This window comes from Notolepis coatsorum (genome assembly GCF_963971535.1).
Source record: "Notolepis coatsorum genome assembly, chromosome: 1".
Lineage (NCBI taxonomy): Eukaryota > Metazoa > Chordata > Actinopteri > Aulopiformes > Paralepididae > Notolepis > Notolepis coatsorum.
Window position 1 is genome coordinate 196878208 of NC_140165.1, and position 14440 is coordinate 196892647.

The 14440-nt window shown below is 47.9% G+C and overlaps 1 protein-coding gene across 1 annotated transcript in view; it reads right to left on the minus strand.

Annotated features, from left to right (window-relative positions):
- The window catches only part of gria4a (glutamate receptor, ionotropic, AMPA 4a), a gene marked incomplete at both ends in the record, with an annotated part of 485354 nt that overhangs the window by 231968 nt on the left and 238946 nt on the right, over positions 1–14440 (minus strand). The window contains one exon of the mRNA XM_084308626.1: positions 7746–7850. Within this exon, the coding sequence (XP_084164752.1) occupies positions 7746–7850 (105 nt within the window). The remainder of the gene's footprint in view (positions 1–7745; positions 7851–14440) is intronic.

The following is a 14440-nucleotide window of genomic DNA, read 5'->3' on the forward strand; positions in this document are numbered from 1 at the left end:
GAATCTGTAAGCGAAAGACTTACGTCGCTGGAGGCTACATGTGCGGATCTGAGGGCCGGCCATGCGGTGCTAAAGGCTAAGGCTGAGGACCTCGAGGCTCGAGGGCGACGTAACAACCTTCGGATCATTGGACTACCAGAGCAGAATACGCTTCACGTCTGTTGGGGATGCCGAAGCGTACCTCAAGGCTAAGTTAGCCTAGCGTGGATGGCTACCCAACGTATACCCAGTGGTAAGCTAATCTGACGCCGGGAGCAATGAACAATGAACAATGAATGTAGAATGCAAGACTGAATTTATAGACATTGGTTGGGCTACATTGATCGACTGCGTTAGACCTGATATTTAGACCTCATGGGGGGATGCTATTGACATTAAGCGGACTGGCTTCTGAAACTGAACTCTATGCTTCCAAAACAGCCGACGCGGATTATATTTTGCCCGTATTTCTAACGCCTTTTAGCTTTTTTTCATTATTCTTTGATAGCCCTTATCTTACATATGTCTCTCTCTCATTCAAACTGTAGGCGTTTCCTCTGTTTAGGGGCTGCTAAATAAGCAGAAGGGATCGGTTTGATAGGACAATGAAGGTTCTATATGTACGTGTTAAGAGTACTCAATGCGCAGTGACTGGGTCTGAATTTACTAGGCCATTTACCTAGGCCCAACGGACACTCGGGGACAGCTGAAAGTGTTCGGCTGAACTTGTGGACCTTGGCTATATTATTATAGTGCGCAGTCACTATAGATTGTCCGCCAATGCCTCAGAAGGGGACTATTGTTATTTCAATCGGAGGGACTCCTTCAAAAGGAACCATATGCCAACCAGGTTGCTATAGCCATGACCTTGTGAATGATTACGTGCCGTTTTCTTCTGCTCCCTATTTTGTATTTTTTGTTTTTGCCCCCCCCCCCCCCTTTCTTTTTTTTATTATTTCAATTTTTTTTTTATATATGTATATAATCTTTTTCCTTTTTTCTTATCTTAATTTGTCTTTTCTTTTGTATGTATTTACTTATATACATATGACTCTCTATGCAGGGTGAGCATATTCAGGGTGAACATGCTCCTCTTAATATTTGAATGTCTCAATACACATAAACCGGATAGTACCTATTGGGTAGTGGGGGTTGTGTATGCAGGTTTCAAGAAGCACCTAAGGTAGTGACTGAACCAATTCAATTTGCACACGCTTCTTTTTACTGTCTTAAGGTATAGGTCTCTGACACTGCCGAATGTGACTAACCATATTACCTCCCTATACATATTTTAGGTACATTGTGAGGTCCCTGAATTGTGTAACCCCTGAAGCTGCATATACCTCATGTTTATTAATATTTTACTCTTTAAATGTATGTATATCATTTTTAGTTTTTTAAATAGGCAGAAGGAGAAAGGGGGGAAGAGAAGAGAGGAGAGTGGCACCTCTTTTTCAACTATGTTTTGGTTTTGCAATCTCGATATCCCTAGTGGGCTTGGTAGCAGGGGCTAAAGACACTCTCCCCGAGCTGCTGTAAGTTGGAGGCGGGCTTTGCCCAGGTCCACGGAATTATAGGCTGACCTACACACACTGTAACGCCTCGGTTTACTTGTCCACTCCTAACTTTCTATGGTCCACACTCCTTATTGGGAGTCATTGGTAGCGCTTTTATGTCTAATCTCTAATGGATAAGCCCCGAGTTGTGTTGCAAGTATCTTTCATTTTTATCCCAGTCTTTTAATTTTTTAATTTAAGCATCCCTTTTGTTGTTTTGGCTTTTCTTTCTTATTTCTCTGGCAGTTCGAATGTTCTTTTAACACAATTTAAAGGTTTATACGTAACCATATTGGAGGCTTTTCGAAATTGATGGGAGAGAGGGGGGAAAAGGGGAGTGAGGATGAAGTCCCCACCGGAAGGAAAGTACCTTGAGAGATACAGAGGCTGTTGCTGTTCCCATAGGGACCAAGGGATGTACCCACGGGTGAGTATGGTTGTGTATGGTTGTGTGGGTGTATGTGTGTGCGTCAACTCCCCCCCCCCCTCCCCCCTTTTCTCTATCCCCCTCTACCTTTCTCCTCTCTTCTAATGTTTTATCTTCTCAAATCAGGTATGTACTGTATATACTTGACAGAACATGGCAGTGACGGGCAGGAACATCCGTTTCGTCTCATGGAATGTCAAAGGGATGAATAGCTCTATCAAGGCTAATAAGGTACTTAACCATCTACGACACCTCAAGGGTGACCTTTGTTTTTTACAGGAGACACACATCTGCACCTCAGATATCCCCCGCATTAAGAGAGCATGGATGGGACACGTTTTTCATTCTAAATTATCAGCAAAAGCCAGGGGAGCTGCAATCATTATACATAGGGATGTACCCTTCGAGCCTGCCACCATTCTAACTGATCTTGACGGACGATATGTTATAGTGTCGGGCAGGCTGCAAAACATTACAGTGGTTTTGGCCTCAATATATGCGCCAAATTGGGACAATGATAAATTTGTGTCTAACTTATTTTCCTCGATACCTAACCTTAATGATCATCACATAATTATCGGAGGAGACTTTAACCAGGTCCAAAACATAGAATTGGATAGGTCCTCGGATAGACGAACTACCATCTCCAAAGCAGCGAACATCCTGAAATTTCATATGGAACAAGTTGGCTTTATAGACCCTTGGAGAGCAACATTTCCTACCGATAAACTTTTCTCCTTCTTCTCCCATGTCCACAACACGTATTCGAGGATAGACTTCTTTTTGCTAGATGAAAAACTACTACATAATGTAGTCGCTACTAAGTACCATAGTATAGTCATTTCGATCATGCCCCGACATCCATTGAAATTAACTTCCCCCAGGGTAGAACACCCTCTAAATTTTGGAGATTCAATTCCCACTTACTATCTGAACCTGAATTTAAGGATTTTATCCATGCACAAATAAAAGTCTTCTTTGAGATAAACGACACACCTGAAGTTGGCAGTGACATGCTCTGAGAGGCCTTTAAGGCATATCTCCGCGGACAGGCCATCTCCTTTACCTCTCATTTTGGGAAGCAGGAACAATCCAAATTAACGGATATATCAGATGAGATTAAACGATTGGACATCCAGTATTCATCTAAACCAACTCCTGCTCTATACAAGAAACGACTCCAGCTCCAATCACAATATGATTTGCTCTCAACTAGTAAGATCGAGAGACTACTCTTGCACACCAAGCAACGTTTTTTCGAACAGGGGGATAAGGCCGGAATTACTTGCGTACCAAGCACTAGTGGTGAGTGCCTCTAGACTGATTCCCAGGATAAAATCCAAATTAGGTGTCACTACAACATACCCTACGAAAATTTCTGAAATTATTAATTATTATATGACTATTATTCCAAACTTTACACGTCGGAATGTTCACAGCAGGACTGGGATCGCCCAAACCCCCTCAAGTCTCTCAAGTACCCTCAGGCGAATAAAGCGGAAGCTGAAGAGTTAGGCACGCCTATAACCATCTCGGAAGTGACTGAGGCAATCAAATCTTTACAAAGTGATAAATCACCTGGGCCAGATGGCTATACTACAGAATTTTATAAAACGTACTCCGTGTTGGTTGCTCCTTTCCTACTGAGAGTATATAATGACTCCCTTCTAAAGGGCCAAATGCCACCCACGCTATCAGAGGCGTCATTATCCCTACTGCTCAAAAAAGGTAAAGACCTTCTCCTTTGTAGCAGTTACAGACCAATCTCCCTCCTTAATGTGGATTGTAAAATATTGGGTAAGGTCCTTTCATGCCGTCTTCAGAAGGTGGTCCCGTTCCTGATAGACCCGGATCAGACGGGTTTCATCATGGACAGGCAATCCTTCTTTAACACCAGGAGGCTGCTAAATATCCTTTTCACAACCACGACTGGCGTGCCAGAAATGGTACTCTCCCTAGATGCTGAGAAAGCGTTTGACAGAGTGGAATGGAGGTACCTGTTCTATACTCTTGAGAAATTCGGTTTGGGACCGGGTTTTATTTCATGGATAAGACTCCTATACTCGTCCCCGGTGGCCTCGTCAATGTGAATGGTACCAAGTCGGGCCAGTTTGCGCTCTATCGCGGTACTCGTCAAGGATGCCCGCTTTCTCCCTTGCTCTACGCGCTCGCCGCAGAACCCTTAGCCATTTGGCTTCGCAGTGAGGTTAGATTTGAGGGGATTGAGAGGTTTGGCCTGGTTCATAAACTCTCATTGTATGCCGACGATCTCCTACTTTATGTCTCCAGTCTGTCATCATCCATCCCTGTTATCCTTGATATTCTAGAACAACATAGGCAGCTCTCTGGATACAAACTCAATCTCCAGAAAAGTGAATATTTACCGGTTAATGCGTCTGCGGAACGGCTTCCTCAATCGCTTTTCCCCTTTAAAAGGGCCACGGAAGGATTCACATATCTAGGGATTTTTATGGCCAAATCACCGACGGAACTCTTCGCAAAGAATTTCCGTCCTCTGCTGGAGCGCTTTAAGCTAGATCTGACGAGATGGTCCTCTCTCCCCCTCTCGCTTCTGGGAAGGGTTAACCTGATAAAGATGGTGGTCTTACCCCGATTTCTATACGCTTTTCAGCATATACCAATATTTATTAATAAAGCCTTTTTCACTTCGATTGATCAACTCATAGGTTCATTCCTGTGGGGTAACAAAAGAGCACGTATTAAGAGGACAATTATGCAACTTCCCAAATCGGAAGGGGGTCTGGCTTTGCCTAATCTTCGCTATTACTACTGGGCATGTAATATAAACAAACTCCTTTATTGGAGGACCAGGAGGGAGGAAGAAGACCAACCCCAATGGGCTTGGATGGAAGTCTCCTCTTCGAAGTACTCACTCTGGTCTGTGGCAACATCCCAATTACCCATTTCGGTCCCTATTAAACAGGTGGCTCAGAACCAAATTGTGACGGAAACTTTGAAAATCTGGAGTCAGTTTAGGAAACAATTGGGCCTGCACGCTCCGTCAGGACTAGCTCCAATCTCTCGTAATCACCTATTCTTGCCATCCTGCTCTGATCCTGTATTCAGAAACTGGGCAAACAAAAGTTTGCTAACCATTAATGACTTCTACTCCAGAGGTGTGTTCTCGTCGTTTGCAGAATTGTCGAAAAAATGTGGTCTCCCAAATTCCCACCTTTTCCGTTTTTTTCAGATCAGACATTTTGTTCAGAACCAATTCCCACAATTCCCTGGCCGTCCTCCAGACTCTAAGACTGACCCTCTCCTATCGCTCGGTACCGGGTGGAAAGGGCTCGTCTCAATTTTATATGATAAAATATTTTGGATTAACCCAACTTGCTTAGACTCCCTGAAAGCCAAATGGGACGAGGATCTGGGAATTGTCATTACAGATGAACAAAGGGATCATATACTAGACCTGGTACACACTTCCTCTATATGTGCAAGACACAGTTTGCTGCAGTGTAGGATACTGCATAGAGTTCACTACACCAATGCGAGGTTAGCAAAGATATATCCGGATAGAACGGATGCGAGTAATAGATGTAAACAATCTCCAGCCGATTATATGCACATGTTCTGGACGTGCCCCAAACTCACAGAGTTTTGGACTACAATATTCGATACACTGAGTAGGGTCCTGGGAGTGGCGTTAGACCCAGATCCACTCACTGCCTTTTTCGGAATCCCGAATACCCCTACGATAATATCTAGGGCTGCAAAACGAGTTGTGGCGTTTACTACCCTCCTTCCTAGGAGACTTATTCTCTTTAAGTGGATACACCCTTCCCCACCAACTCACAACAGATGGATACATGAGATACTACATTGCGTTAAGCTTGAGCGAATCAGACTCTCCCTAAAGGGCTCCCTTGAAACATTCCAAGTGACCTGGCAACCATTTCTGCAACACATCGATACCTTGACTATCAACGAAGAGACTTAGAAAGGATAGAGCTTTACACCTCTAACTACACTTCCTTATTTTTTATCGTTATTTTATTCCTATTTTCTAATCCCCCCCCCCTCCCTGTCCTGGTATGAATGGGTGTGAATGAGACCCCCGGGGGCTGGGTGGGTAACTGGGGGAGGGAGAGGGGAACGGGAGATGCAGCTGCGGAAGTAGACTACTCAAGAATTACCACATAATATGGGCAGGGGTAGGGAAAGGAGTGAAATAACCTCATTGATGAAGTTCTTCCACAGCCACAGCCGTGCTGGAGAGTTTTCTTTTTGTGTTTTTTAGTTCTTTCTTTGCTTCTTTGTATCTAAATATTTGTGCATAATACAGATAGGTCTGATTGATACTATTACTGTTTTTTGTTTTTCTTTCCCAGTAGCAACTATGCTGTATGTTTGGATGTTTTGCAGATGTGTCTTCAAAAACCTCGATGTGGGGGGGCTGGGGTGGGTATGAAGGAGGGGAAGGGGAAATGAAAGGGGAAGAAAAGATGAAAAGATGGAGAATATATAATACTGACGAATGTAAATGTACATACTACTTTTCCTGTAATAAAGAAATTAAACAAAAAATGATGAATGAATGATGAATAGTCTTCACTTCAGATTAGGGCACACAATAGCATCTGCAAATGATTTATAGATGTTTTATGAATGTCTTAACAAATAATTTGTTAAACATGAAAATACAAGTCTGGTAATTGCTTTGAGTGTATTCATAAAAGTCCACAAACTATTAGACATTTGTTAATGATGAATAGGCTTCACTTTAGGTTAGGGCACACAATAGCATCTGCAAACGATTTATAGATGTTTTATGAATGTCTTAACAAACCATTTGTTGAACATGAACAAATAAATGGAGGTACAGTATAGTTGTTTTTTCATATCCATTTTTCAAAGGACCTACAAATGTGTTACTATACATTAAACAACATTATTTAATGATGAACAAATCAAGTACAAACAATGTTGATAATGAGTTATAAATAATGTAGAACTAATTTGTAAATGTTATACAAATATAGTTATAAATGATTTAATAATAATTTACGAATGTAGCCTATATAAATGATTTGTTCATGATTAGTTCATTATCTACAAATACCTTATAAAGGTCTTATAACTGAGTGTTATTATAAAGTGTTACCATCTTGTCAACAACTGTTGTCTGAAATTGCGTTACTAGAAATGTAATTAAACACAATGCTATCCAAGGAACTACTTTAGCAAGCTACTATTTCCTTAAAGGGATATTTCACTTTAGAAGAACTCGTCAAGTTTCAGCAGTCTTACCTCTATGTAAGGCCAGCAGTATGTAACAACCCGCCCCCTTCTTTATAAAAACTATAAATGTGTGAGTACTTTCTCTCTTTGAGTGTAATTTAGTGGTTGGCTCTACATGGTTCTCATTTCATTAGGTCCTCTCCCACTAAATGGCCTGTTTGAGTTGTTATACCCAAATTAGCTTTATTCTATAGTTGTGTTCTCAGTTCTGAAACAGAAAATGTACCCAGGGGAATGTTATATTTGATGGTAAGAATGACACTGAGAGTTCCCGGGATAATGTTCTGAGTATACTGTCTTCCGTTTTAGATCTAGAAGATCTAGTTTCAGATATAGAATGAAGCTCATTTGGGTATAAAAATGCAAACATTCTGTGGGTCCATAACTCAGTCTCCCAGTCATTGTCTATGGAGCAGTTCCAGACTATATCTGATGACATCACACATTTGGGTCTTACTTCTCAGATTGGTAAAACATTATTTTACTGTTAGATTAACTGGCATTGCCTGAGAAGCTACCTTGCGTGGCCCGTTGCTCTTGAGTTCGAAGACGTCCATGGTGTAGTTTACCCTGCGGCCATAGTGGTCAAACTGGATGTTTCCTGTGAGGCCCTGGATACGTACCTGAGCAGAGAAGAAAAACAACATGAGATACTAGGACTGATGGATACGTACCTGAGCAGAGAAGAACAAGACTGATAACATTTAATTTAATTTCAGAATTAGTTCAATCACTGGAAATCATTGAGGGTGTCCCTTGTTTATGATGCTGAACTGACAGAAAACATTACAAACAAACAAAATCAGTGGAAATAATCTATAAAATATAATAAATTAAAATATAATCAGTTAGGACATAGTTCAAATAACCAGTTAAACGTAGTTCAAATAATCAGTTGAAGACAATTACATACTGAAACAGGAAGGCTTAAGTTCATATTTTTAAAATGACCATAAGTTATAAACGTGGTGATTATTAGAACAGTTTGTTCCAGGGTGTTAGGGGTAGTTAATTTGGGTCAGGGTTAGTTAGGTTAAAGTTAGGGGTAGTTCATTAGGGTCAGGGTTAGTTAGCTAGAGTTAGGAGTAGTTCATTAGGGTCTGGGTTAGTTACAGTTATATAGTCGTACTGGCGAATCGCGGCCTGCTCTTCGCCATCGAGATATACCTCATCTCCAGTACCTAGTGTACTCCATCAACGAATAAAACAAATACACCCAGCACCTGCCAGGCCCCGCCCTAGTGACGTAATATATAGCACTAGGCGTGGTCACCACTCGCTCTTCCTCTATTTTCGTTTCCATCATGGCGGATGCTTGCACCCTGTGAAACTAGTTGTAATGAAAAATTTAGAGAAATTACGCAATGTTGAGTGTTTACCGGAGATTTGCCAACCCCTGGAATCTTCGGCATGTTCTGACGGCGCTCGTATGGGTTCTGCGACTCTGAAGCGGGATGCATTTTGATGCATCTCAGCGTCGAGTCTGTAGTCTCCTCGTTTTGTTGACAGCAGACAGAGGGACGGCGTGTGAGGTGTAGCTATCGAGCTACCTCACACAAGGTAGGATCTGCGCCACTAGGCATTAACGCTGGTGTTAGTAATGCTGCTTGTTGTTTTGTTAGACAACCGAGTTGTATATCGGCGCCAGGGGCAGGATGTTTGGGTAAATGTCCCTCTGAGTTGGACGTTTCCCAGGCTGTCCTGGAGCGCGCTGCTAATACTAAATTCTATAATGCTGGGTCACTGTTCTACTGTCCCCCGCTGTGGGATGTCACTAGGCATGACAATGCTGGCGTTTGTGATGTTGCTCGAGTTGTCCCGGGAGACAACCGAGTTGTGTATTGGCGCAAGCGACGGGATATCTGGGTAAACGTTGTTGTTTTCCCCGTTATCCTGGAACGCGCAGCTAACGCTATGCTATGTTGGGCTACTGTTTCTGTTTTGTCTCCCTGCTGCGGGAATGTCTGTCTACACTACAGTCTTCCCTCCTCTTAACCATTCATGCTGACGGTCAATCGGTGTCTACTGTGGGAGTATTGCAGGGGGGCTTTGTTTACCTTTTTCATGGGTAAATGGGCTGAGGTCTAGGGCTGGTGTGCTGTTTGTGAATATTATGAATGAATGCGGGACTGGTTCTCTGGTCCGCATCCCTTTAACATTGTGTGCATGGGCTAGCCCATTCTACAGTATATTGGTGGTGTTAGTTCATTTATTCATTAACCCCTTCATGGTGCACACCACAGTGGAGGTTGCTGGTTGCAACCACCACTGGTGCTCCGTGTTAGCATCAGTCCTTTGCTTTTGACATGTTGAAACAGTGCCCCGCCCGGCCGACGCCATGAGGTGGGTCGGCCCGGCGAGTGGCTGGTGGGCTGTTAAAGCCTGTACCGCCACGGTATGGAGTTGGCAGCGATTAGTAACTGTGTTCGAATTGCTGTTTTTTCTGTCAAAAATGGTGTCTGGTGGCGGGGCCTTGAGGGCCAGCCGACGTCGACACATTGCGCGAGGTTGTTGACGTTATTAGCTTTGACCTAGCCGCAAGCTATAACCGCTCAGGGCTCCCCTCTCCTCAGAGGATCTTGGTCTTCCGCTGGAGAGCGGGCGGTATTTGTCCTAGGCCCCACACCGCCTCACACCGCGCAGCCAGAGGTGAGAGCGCGGCCTCGTCAGCGGCTATGGCGAGGCCCTCGACAGGCGGCCATGTTTTCCCCCGCCAGAGGTATCCTGGGCGTTGAATCGACAGGTGTCCACAAGGCCGACAGCCTTGGCGGCCGAGGGATCGGCCATGTTGGATGAGCTCGGCGTGGAATATACAAGCCATCGCCGTCCTGCCTCGAGCAGCCCGCTCTCCGATCACTCCCTCCCCCAACATCAGCGGAAAAGGGGCTCTGATTTGTTTCCTTTGGCTGCGGGCTGCGAGCCTTCGTTGAAGCGCATGCGGCCCCACGTTTCGCTTCTCATGGGGACAGGGGCTGACACCCAGTTGATGGCTGAGCCTGGGTCTGTCCATGAGAATGTTGTGCTGTCAAGCGGCTCCCACACCATAAGCTGTGTTTGGTTGAGCCTGGTGTTACGTCTGTCAACTACAAGTGTTGTCAGCAGGGGGGCTCGAAACCTTTTTGAGGCACACAGTGCGGGCTTCCCCGACCTCGCCTTCGCCAGGCCGGGTATCATGTTGGTGCCTCCCACTCCTGAAATATTGGCAGTGGTCTCGCAGGCGCGTGTGATTTGGGTGGTAGTAATATCACTGCAGGGCTACGGTGTGTAGGAACCCATGGGGGCCTCACACCTTGCATGTCCGGCTGCAGAACAACTCCTCAGCATGTTCTGGAGGGGTGTTCAGTGGGGGAGCTTTTGTCACCTAGACTGATGTCAGCTTCCCCCGTATCAAACCGGCCCTTTCTGTCGGGGTCCCCCCTTGGGTGCGATTGCCTCGTAGTAGTGTCAGGGTCAGATGTCCCGACACGGAACGCTCTGCTCGCACGGGTCCAGGGTTGGCTACGCACACCGGGCCGCCTATCTACAGTTCCTAGCGGACCTGCGCCACATGGCGGCGGGTGCGTTGGGAGTGTCATCACATATGGCTACAGCAGTACCATATGTCGAGGTGGATGGAGAGAACGCTGAGGCGGGGACTTGTATTTACACAACCCCACCCATTTTCGGGTTTGGTACAGACCCTATTGTAAGGGTCACCAGCAGTGACAGCTCTGGTCAACGAGATCCAATCTCTGTGGACGAAGCAAGCCATCGTCGTGGCGTTTTCCTCCCGGTGTTCTCTGGTGCCTGATAAATCGGGAGGGGGGGTGTCAGACCCATGCTGGACCTGTCCCATGGGAAGGTTCAGCATTTTTTGGATCGTCTCCTACCTGTTGAACACTGTCAGGTAGGGAACTGGTTCTCCTTCATAGACCTGTAGGATGCGTATTCGCATCCCCGATCTTCCATCCTAGGGCTTACCTACGCTTCCTTTGCAGGGTTAGCGTATGAGTACCAGAGGCTGCCGTTCGGCTTTTCTCTGGCTCCCCGCATCTTCACCAAGTGCGTGGAGGCCGCACTGGGGCCTCTGCGTCGTCAGGGGTTACGAAGTGTATTCTGCACTGACGACGTTCTGGTCCTTGGCGGTCAAGGTGTATCGTCAGGTCTCATACCAGGCAGGTTTCCTACCAGCCTGGGGTTGCTGTAGACTGGAAGTAGAGTACTCCTCTTCCCAGTCAATGGGTGGAGTGCTATGGGCATCCCTCTCAGAGCGTGTTGTCGACACTCTCGGGAGGTTCCGTCCTAGGACGGTTACGGCGCTGTCCGTGATACGCCTGCTCGGTATGATGGCATCTGCTCATTCCGTGGTCCCTTTTGGCCTCCTCTTCACCCCAGGAGGAGGTTACGGAGGTGGTTCTTTTCCAGTATGGAAATAGACCCGGTGAGAGGCAAGTGGAAGCGGCTAAGGTTCCCGTGTCAGTACTGGGGGACCTCGTCCCCTGGGGAGGGCCTGGGGTCCTCACCAGGGGGGTCCCCATGGGAAGTAGGCTGTCACACGTCACGTTTTTTACCGATGCCTCCCTCGCTGGAGACCCGTCAGGCCAACGCAGTAGGGGGCAGCTGGCAAGCCATGCTGCCCGGTCTGCGCTACGTTCAATGTGTTGGTATTGAAAGCGGTCCTTCTGGTCCTCAAACGGTGTTTGATCAGGACGGACAATACGACGTCAGCGTCGTATATCGACAGACAGGGAGGAGTACGCTCCCCCCGTCTGCACCGGGCAGCGGGCGGCTGGCTATGGGCGTTCTCCATCTGCGCGGCCTGAGGGCTCTCCACATCCCCGGCAGGGTGAATGTGGGTACAGGTGTGATGTCGCGGGGCGGTCCTCACCCTGAGGGGGGGCGGATTACGTCCGGACATAGTCAGGCAGGTCTGGGACCGATGCCGTGCCGCCTGGGATTCTTCCCCCATACATCTGTTAGGTCAGTTGTTGGGGCGGGTACGTTGAGGAGCGCAGGTCCTTGATCCTGATTGCGCCGGACCGGGACGCAGCTGTGTGGTTCCAGGTCCTGATCCAGCTCTTGGTATCCCCGTCATGGCCTGTTCCTTGGTCATCGCGGGCCCTCTCTCAAGCGCACGGGTCTTTGTGTTAGTTCCCTGTGCTGGGCCAGCCGCTGATGGTTTGGCTGGTGAGAGGGTGAGTCTGGAGAGGATGGATCCTTCTGTGGTTGGTACCATCCGGAACGAGCATGCTCCCTCCACTATCGCGGGTTACGCGGGTAGGTGGCATATTTTCCAAGAGTGGTGTAAGGCCACCCTCTTGTGAAGCGTTTACTGCTTGGCGCTCGGCGCCTTAAGCCGGTGAAACATTCTCTGGCTCCGAGTTGGGATCTTCAATTGGTCCTCGGTCGGTTGTCCGAGGCCCCGTTTGAGCCTCTTGAGCAAGGCCTTTGGGACTGCGTTCCTGCTGGCCGTCACCTCCGCTAAGCACGTGGGTGAGCTCTGTGCTCTCTCGGTGCGGCCTGAGTGTCTGTCTATTCGTTTCGATAGCGGTGCCACTCTGAGGCCTAATCCAGTCTTCGTGCTAAAGAATATCCGGAGCTTTGGTGGCTACGTGGCGTAGTGGGCAAGGCGCTCGCCACGAAATCTGGAGACGATGGGCTTGCCTGTTCGAGCCCAGCGCTCCACATTTGCTTTCAGTTTAGCTGGTCGTCCGTACTAATACACATTGGCCGTATTAGGGGGTGGGAAACTGATGGGTGGGGATCGGGCGTTGTGGACAGCGACTCCTACAGGTCAGTTGGTGCACCTGCGCAGTAGAATCAGGAAGTGTCGGGGGCAGCGTGAGCCTCCCACGCGTTACTCCTCGCCACTGAGAGATCGAGCTGCGCAGGTGAAAAGATGCGACTGCTGTTACCTCAAGTACCGGAGGGGACTTGTGCTATGTATGACTTAGTCCACATTGCAGCCGGCTTGTGGGAGGCAAGAAACAGCGTTCGTGACAGGGGAGGGTTTCGAACAAGGCCAAGTTGTGTATGTGTGATCCCGACACCCTGTTGTAAGACACAGAAAATCTGATAGAGAGAGAGAGCGGCATGAGCCGCGGTACTTTTTCATACGAGCATTACTGCAGACCAACACAATAGTGTTGCGGCTCAATATCACTGTTTAAGCAACAGAGCACACAACTAACCTCTACCTTTATGTGAAGATTCAGGTCGAGGCAGAAAAAACCTTTTTCAACCGAGTGTAGGCTGCAGGCCTTGCTTAAGCTCTAACATGAATGTAGCGTGTAGGGGGGACCACAGAGGGAAAAAGTCAATTATTTTTAGCGACGCCTGCCACGAGCCGCTCGGGACTTGCCACCCCGGAGGGACGGTAAACGATCGGCGGCTGGTCATGATGATCCCTACCGTCACCTCCGGGCGTAGATGGGCCGGCTGCAGTGGCGGAGGCGCCCTCTCTCCTCCTGGCCTTCTTCGCCGAAGGTCCAGCAGTGGCGGTGGTAGCAGCGGCGGCTACGGCGGCGGAACCCCGACGACGAGCCTGCCGTCTGACTCCACCGGCGACATCGGGCGGGGGGAAATGAGGCTGGAGCACGGAACGCTCCTCCTGCATCTCCCTGCAGGTTGAGGTCATCAGCTGCAGTGCCGACCCGAATAGTCCAGCATCGGAGAGGGGTGCCGTCAGAAGTGGAGTCCTCTTCTTCTCCGGCACACGCGCCTGCTCCAGCCAAAGGTGGCGCTGGATTAGAGTGGCCAGGGCATGCACTTTCCCAGCGGCTATAGCTTGCGGCTGAATCAGATGCAGGATGGCTCCTGCCGACTGGGCGAGCTGATCATGTTGCAAATCAGTCAGCTCCGTACCACCCGTCAGTATCCCGGACATGAATCTCGCCAGCTGCGCGATGTTAGAAGTGGCAGCCAGAGATTGCGTCGCGGAGATAAATGACTGGTCACTCCAAAAAGCCAACCGCCTCGCCGATTTCCCTTGGGGAACCGGCTTCCGTAACGGCTCCCACACCACCTCAGGACAAAGGAGCGCCACCATCGGCCTATCAAGCCGAGGCACGCCCTCCTTCATGCCTTCTACCAAACCCACCACCCTTGTGACTTGCACGTAGGCGGGGGTAAGGCCCATGATGTGGGAGACCACCTGTCCCTGATGGACGTAGGCCTCCATTGAGGGGAAAAATGGATGTCCACCCCTCTCACCGGACGGCGTTGCCATAGATGA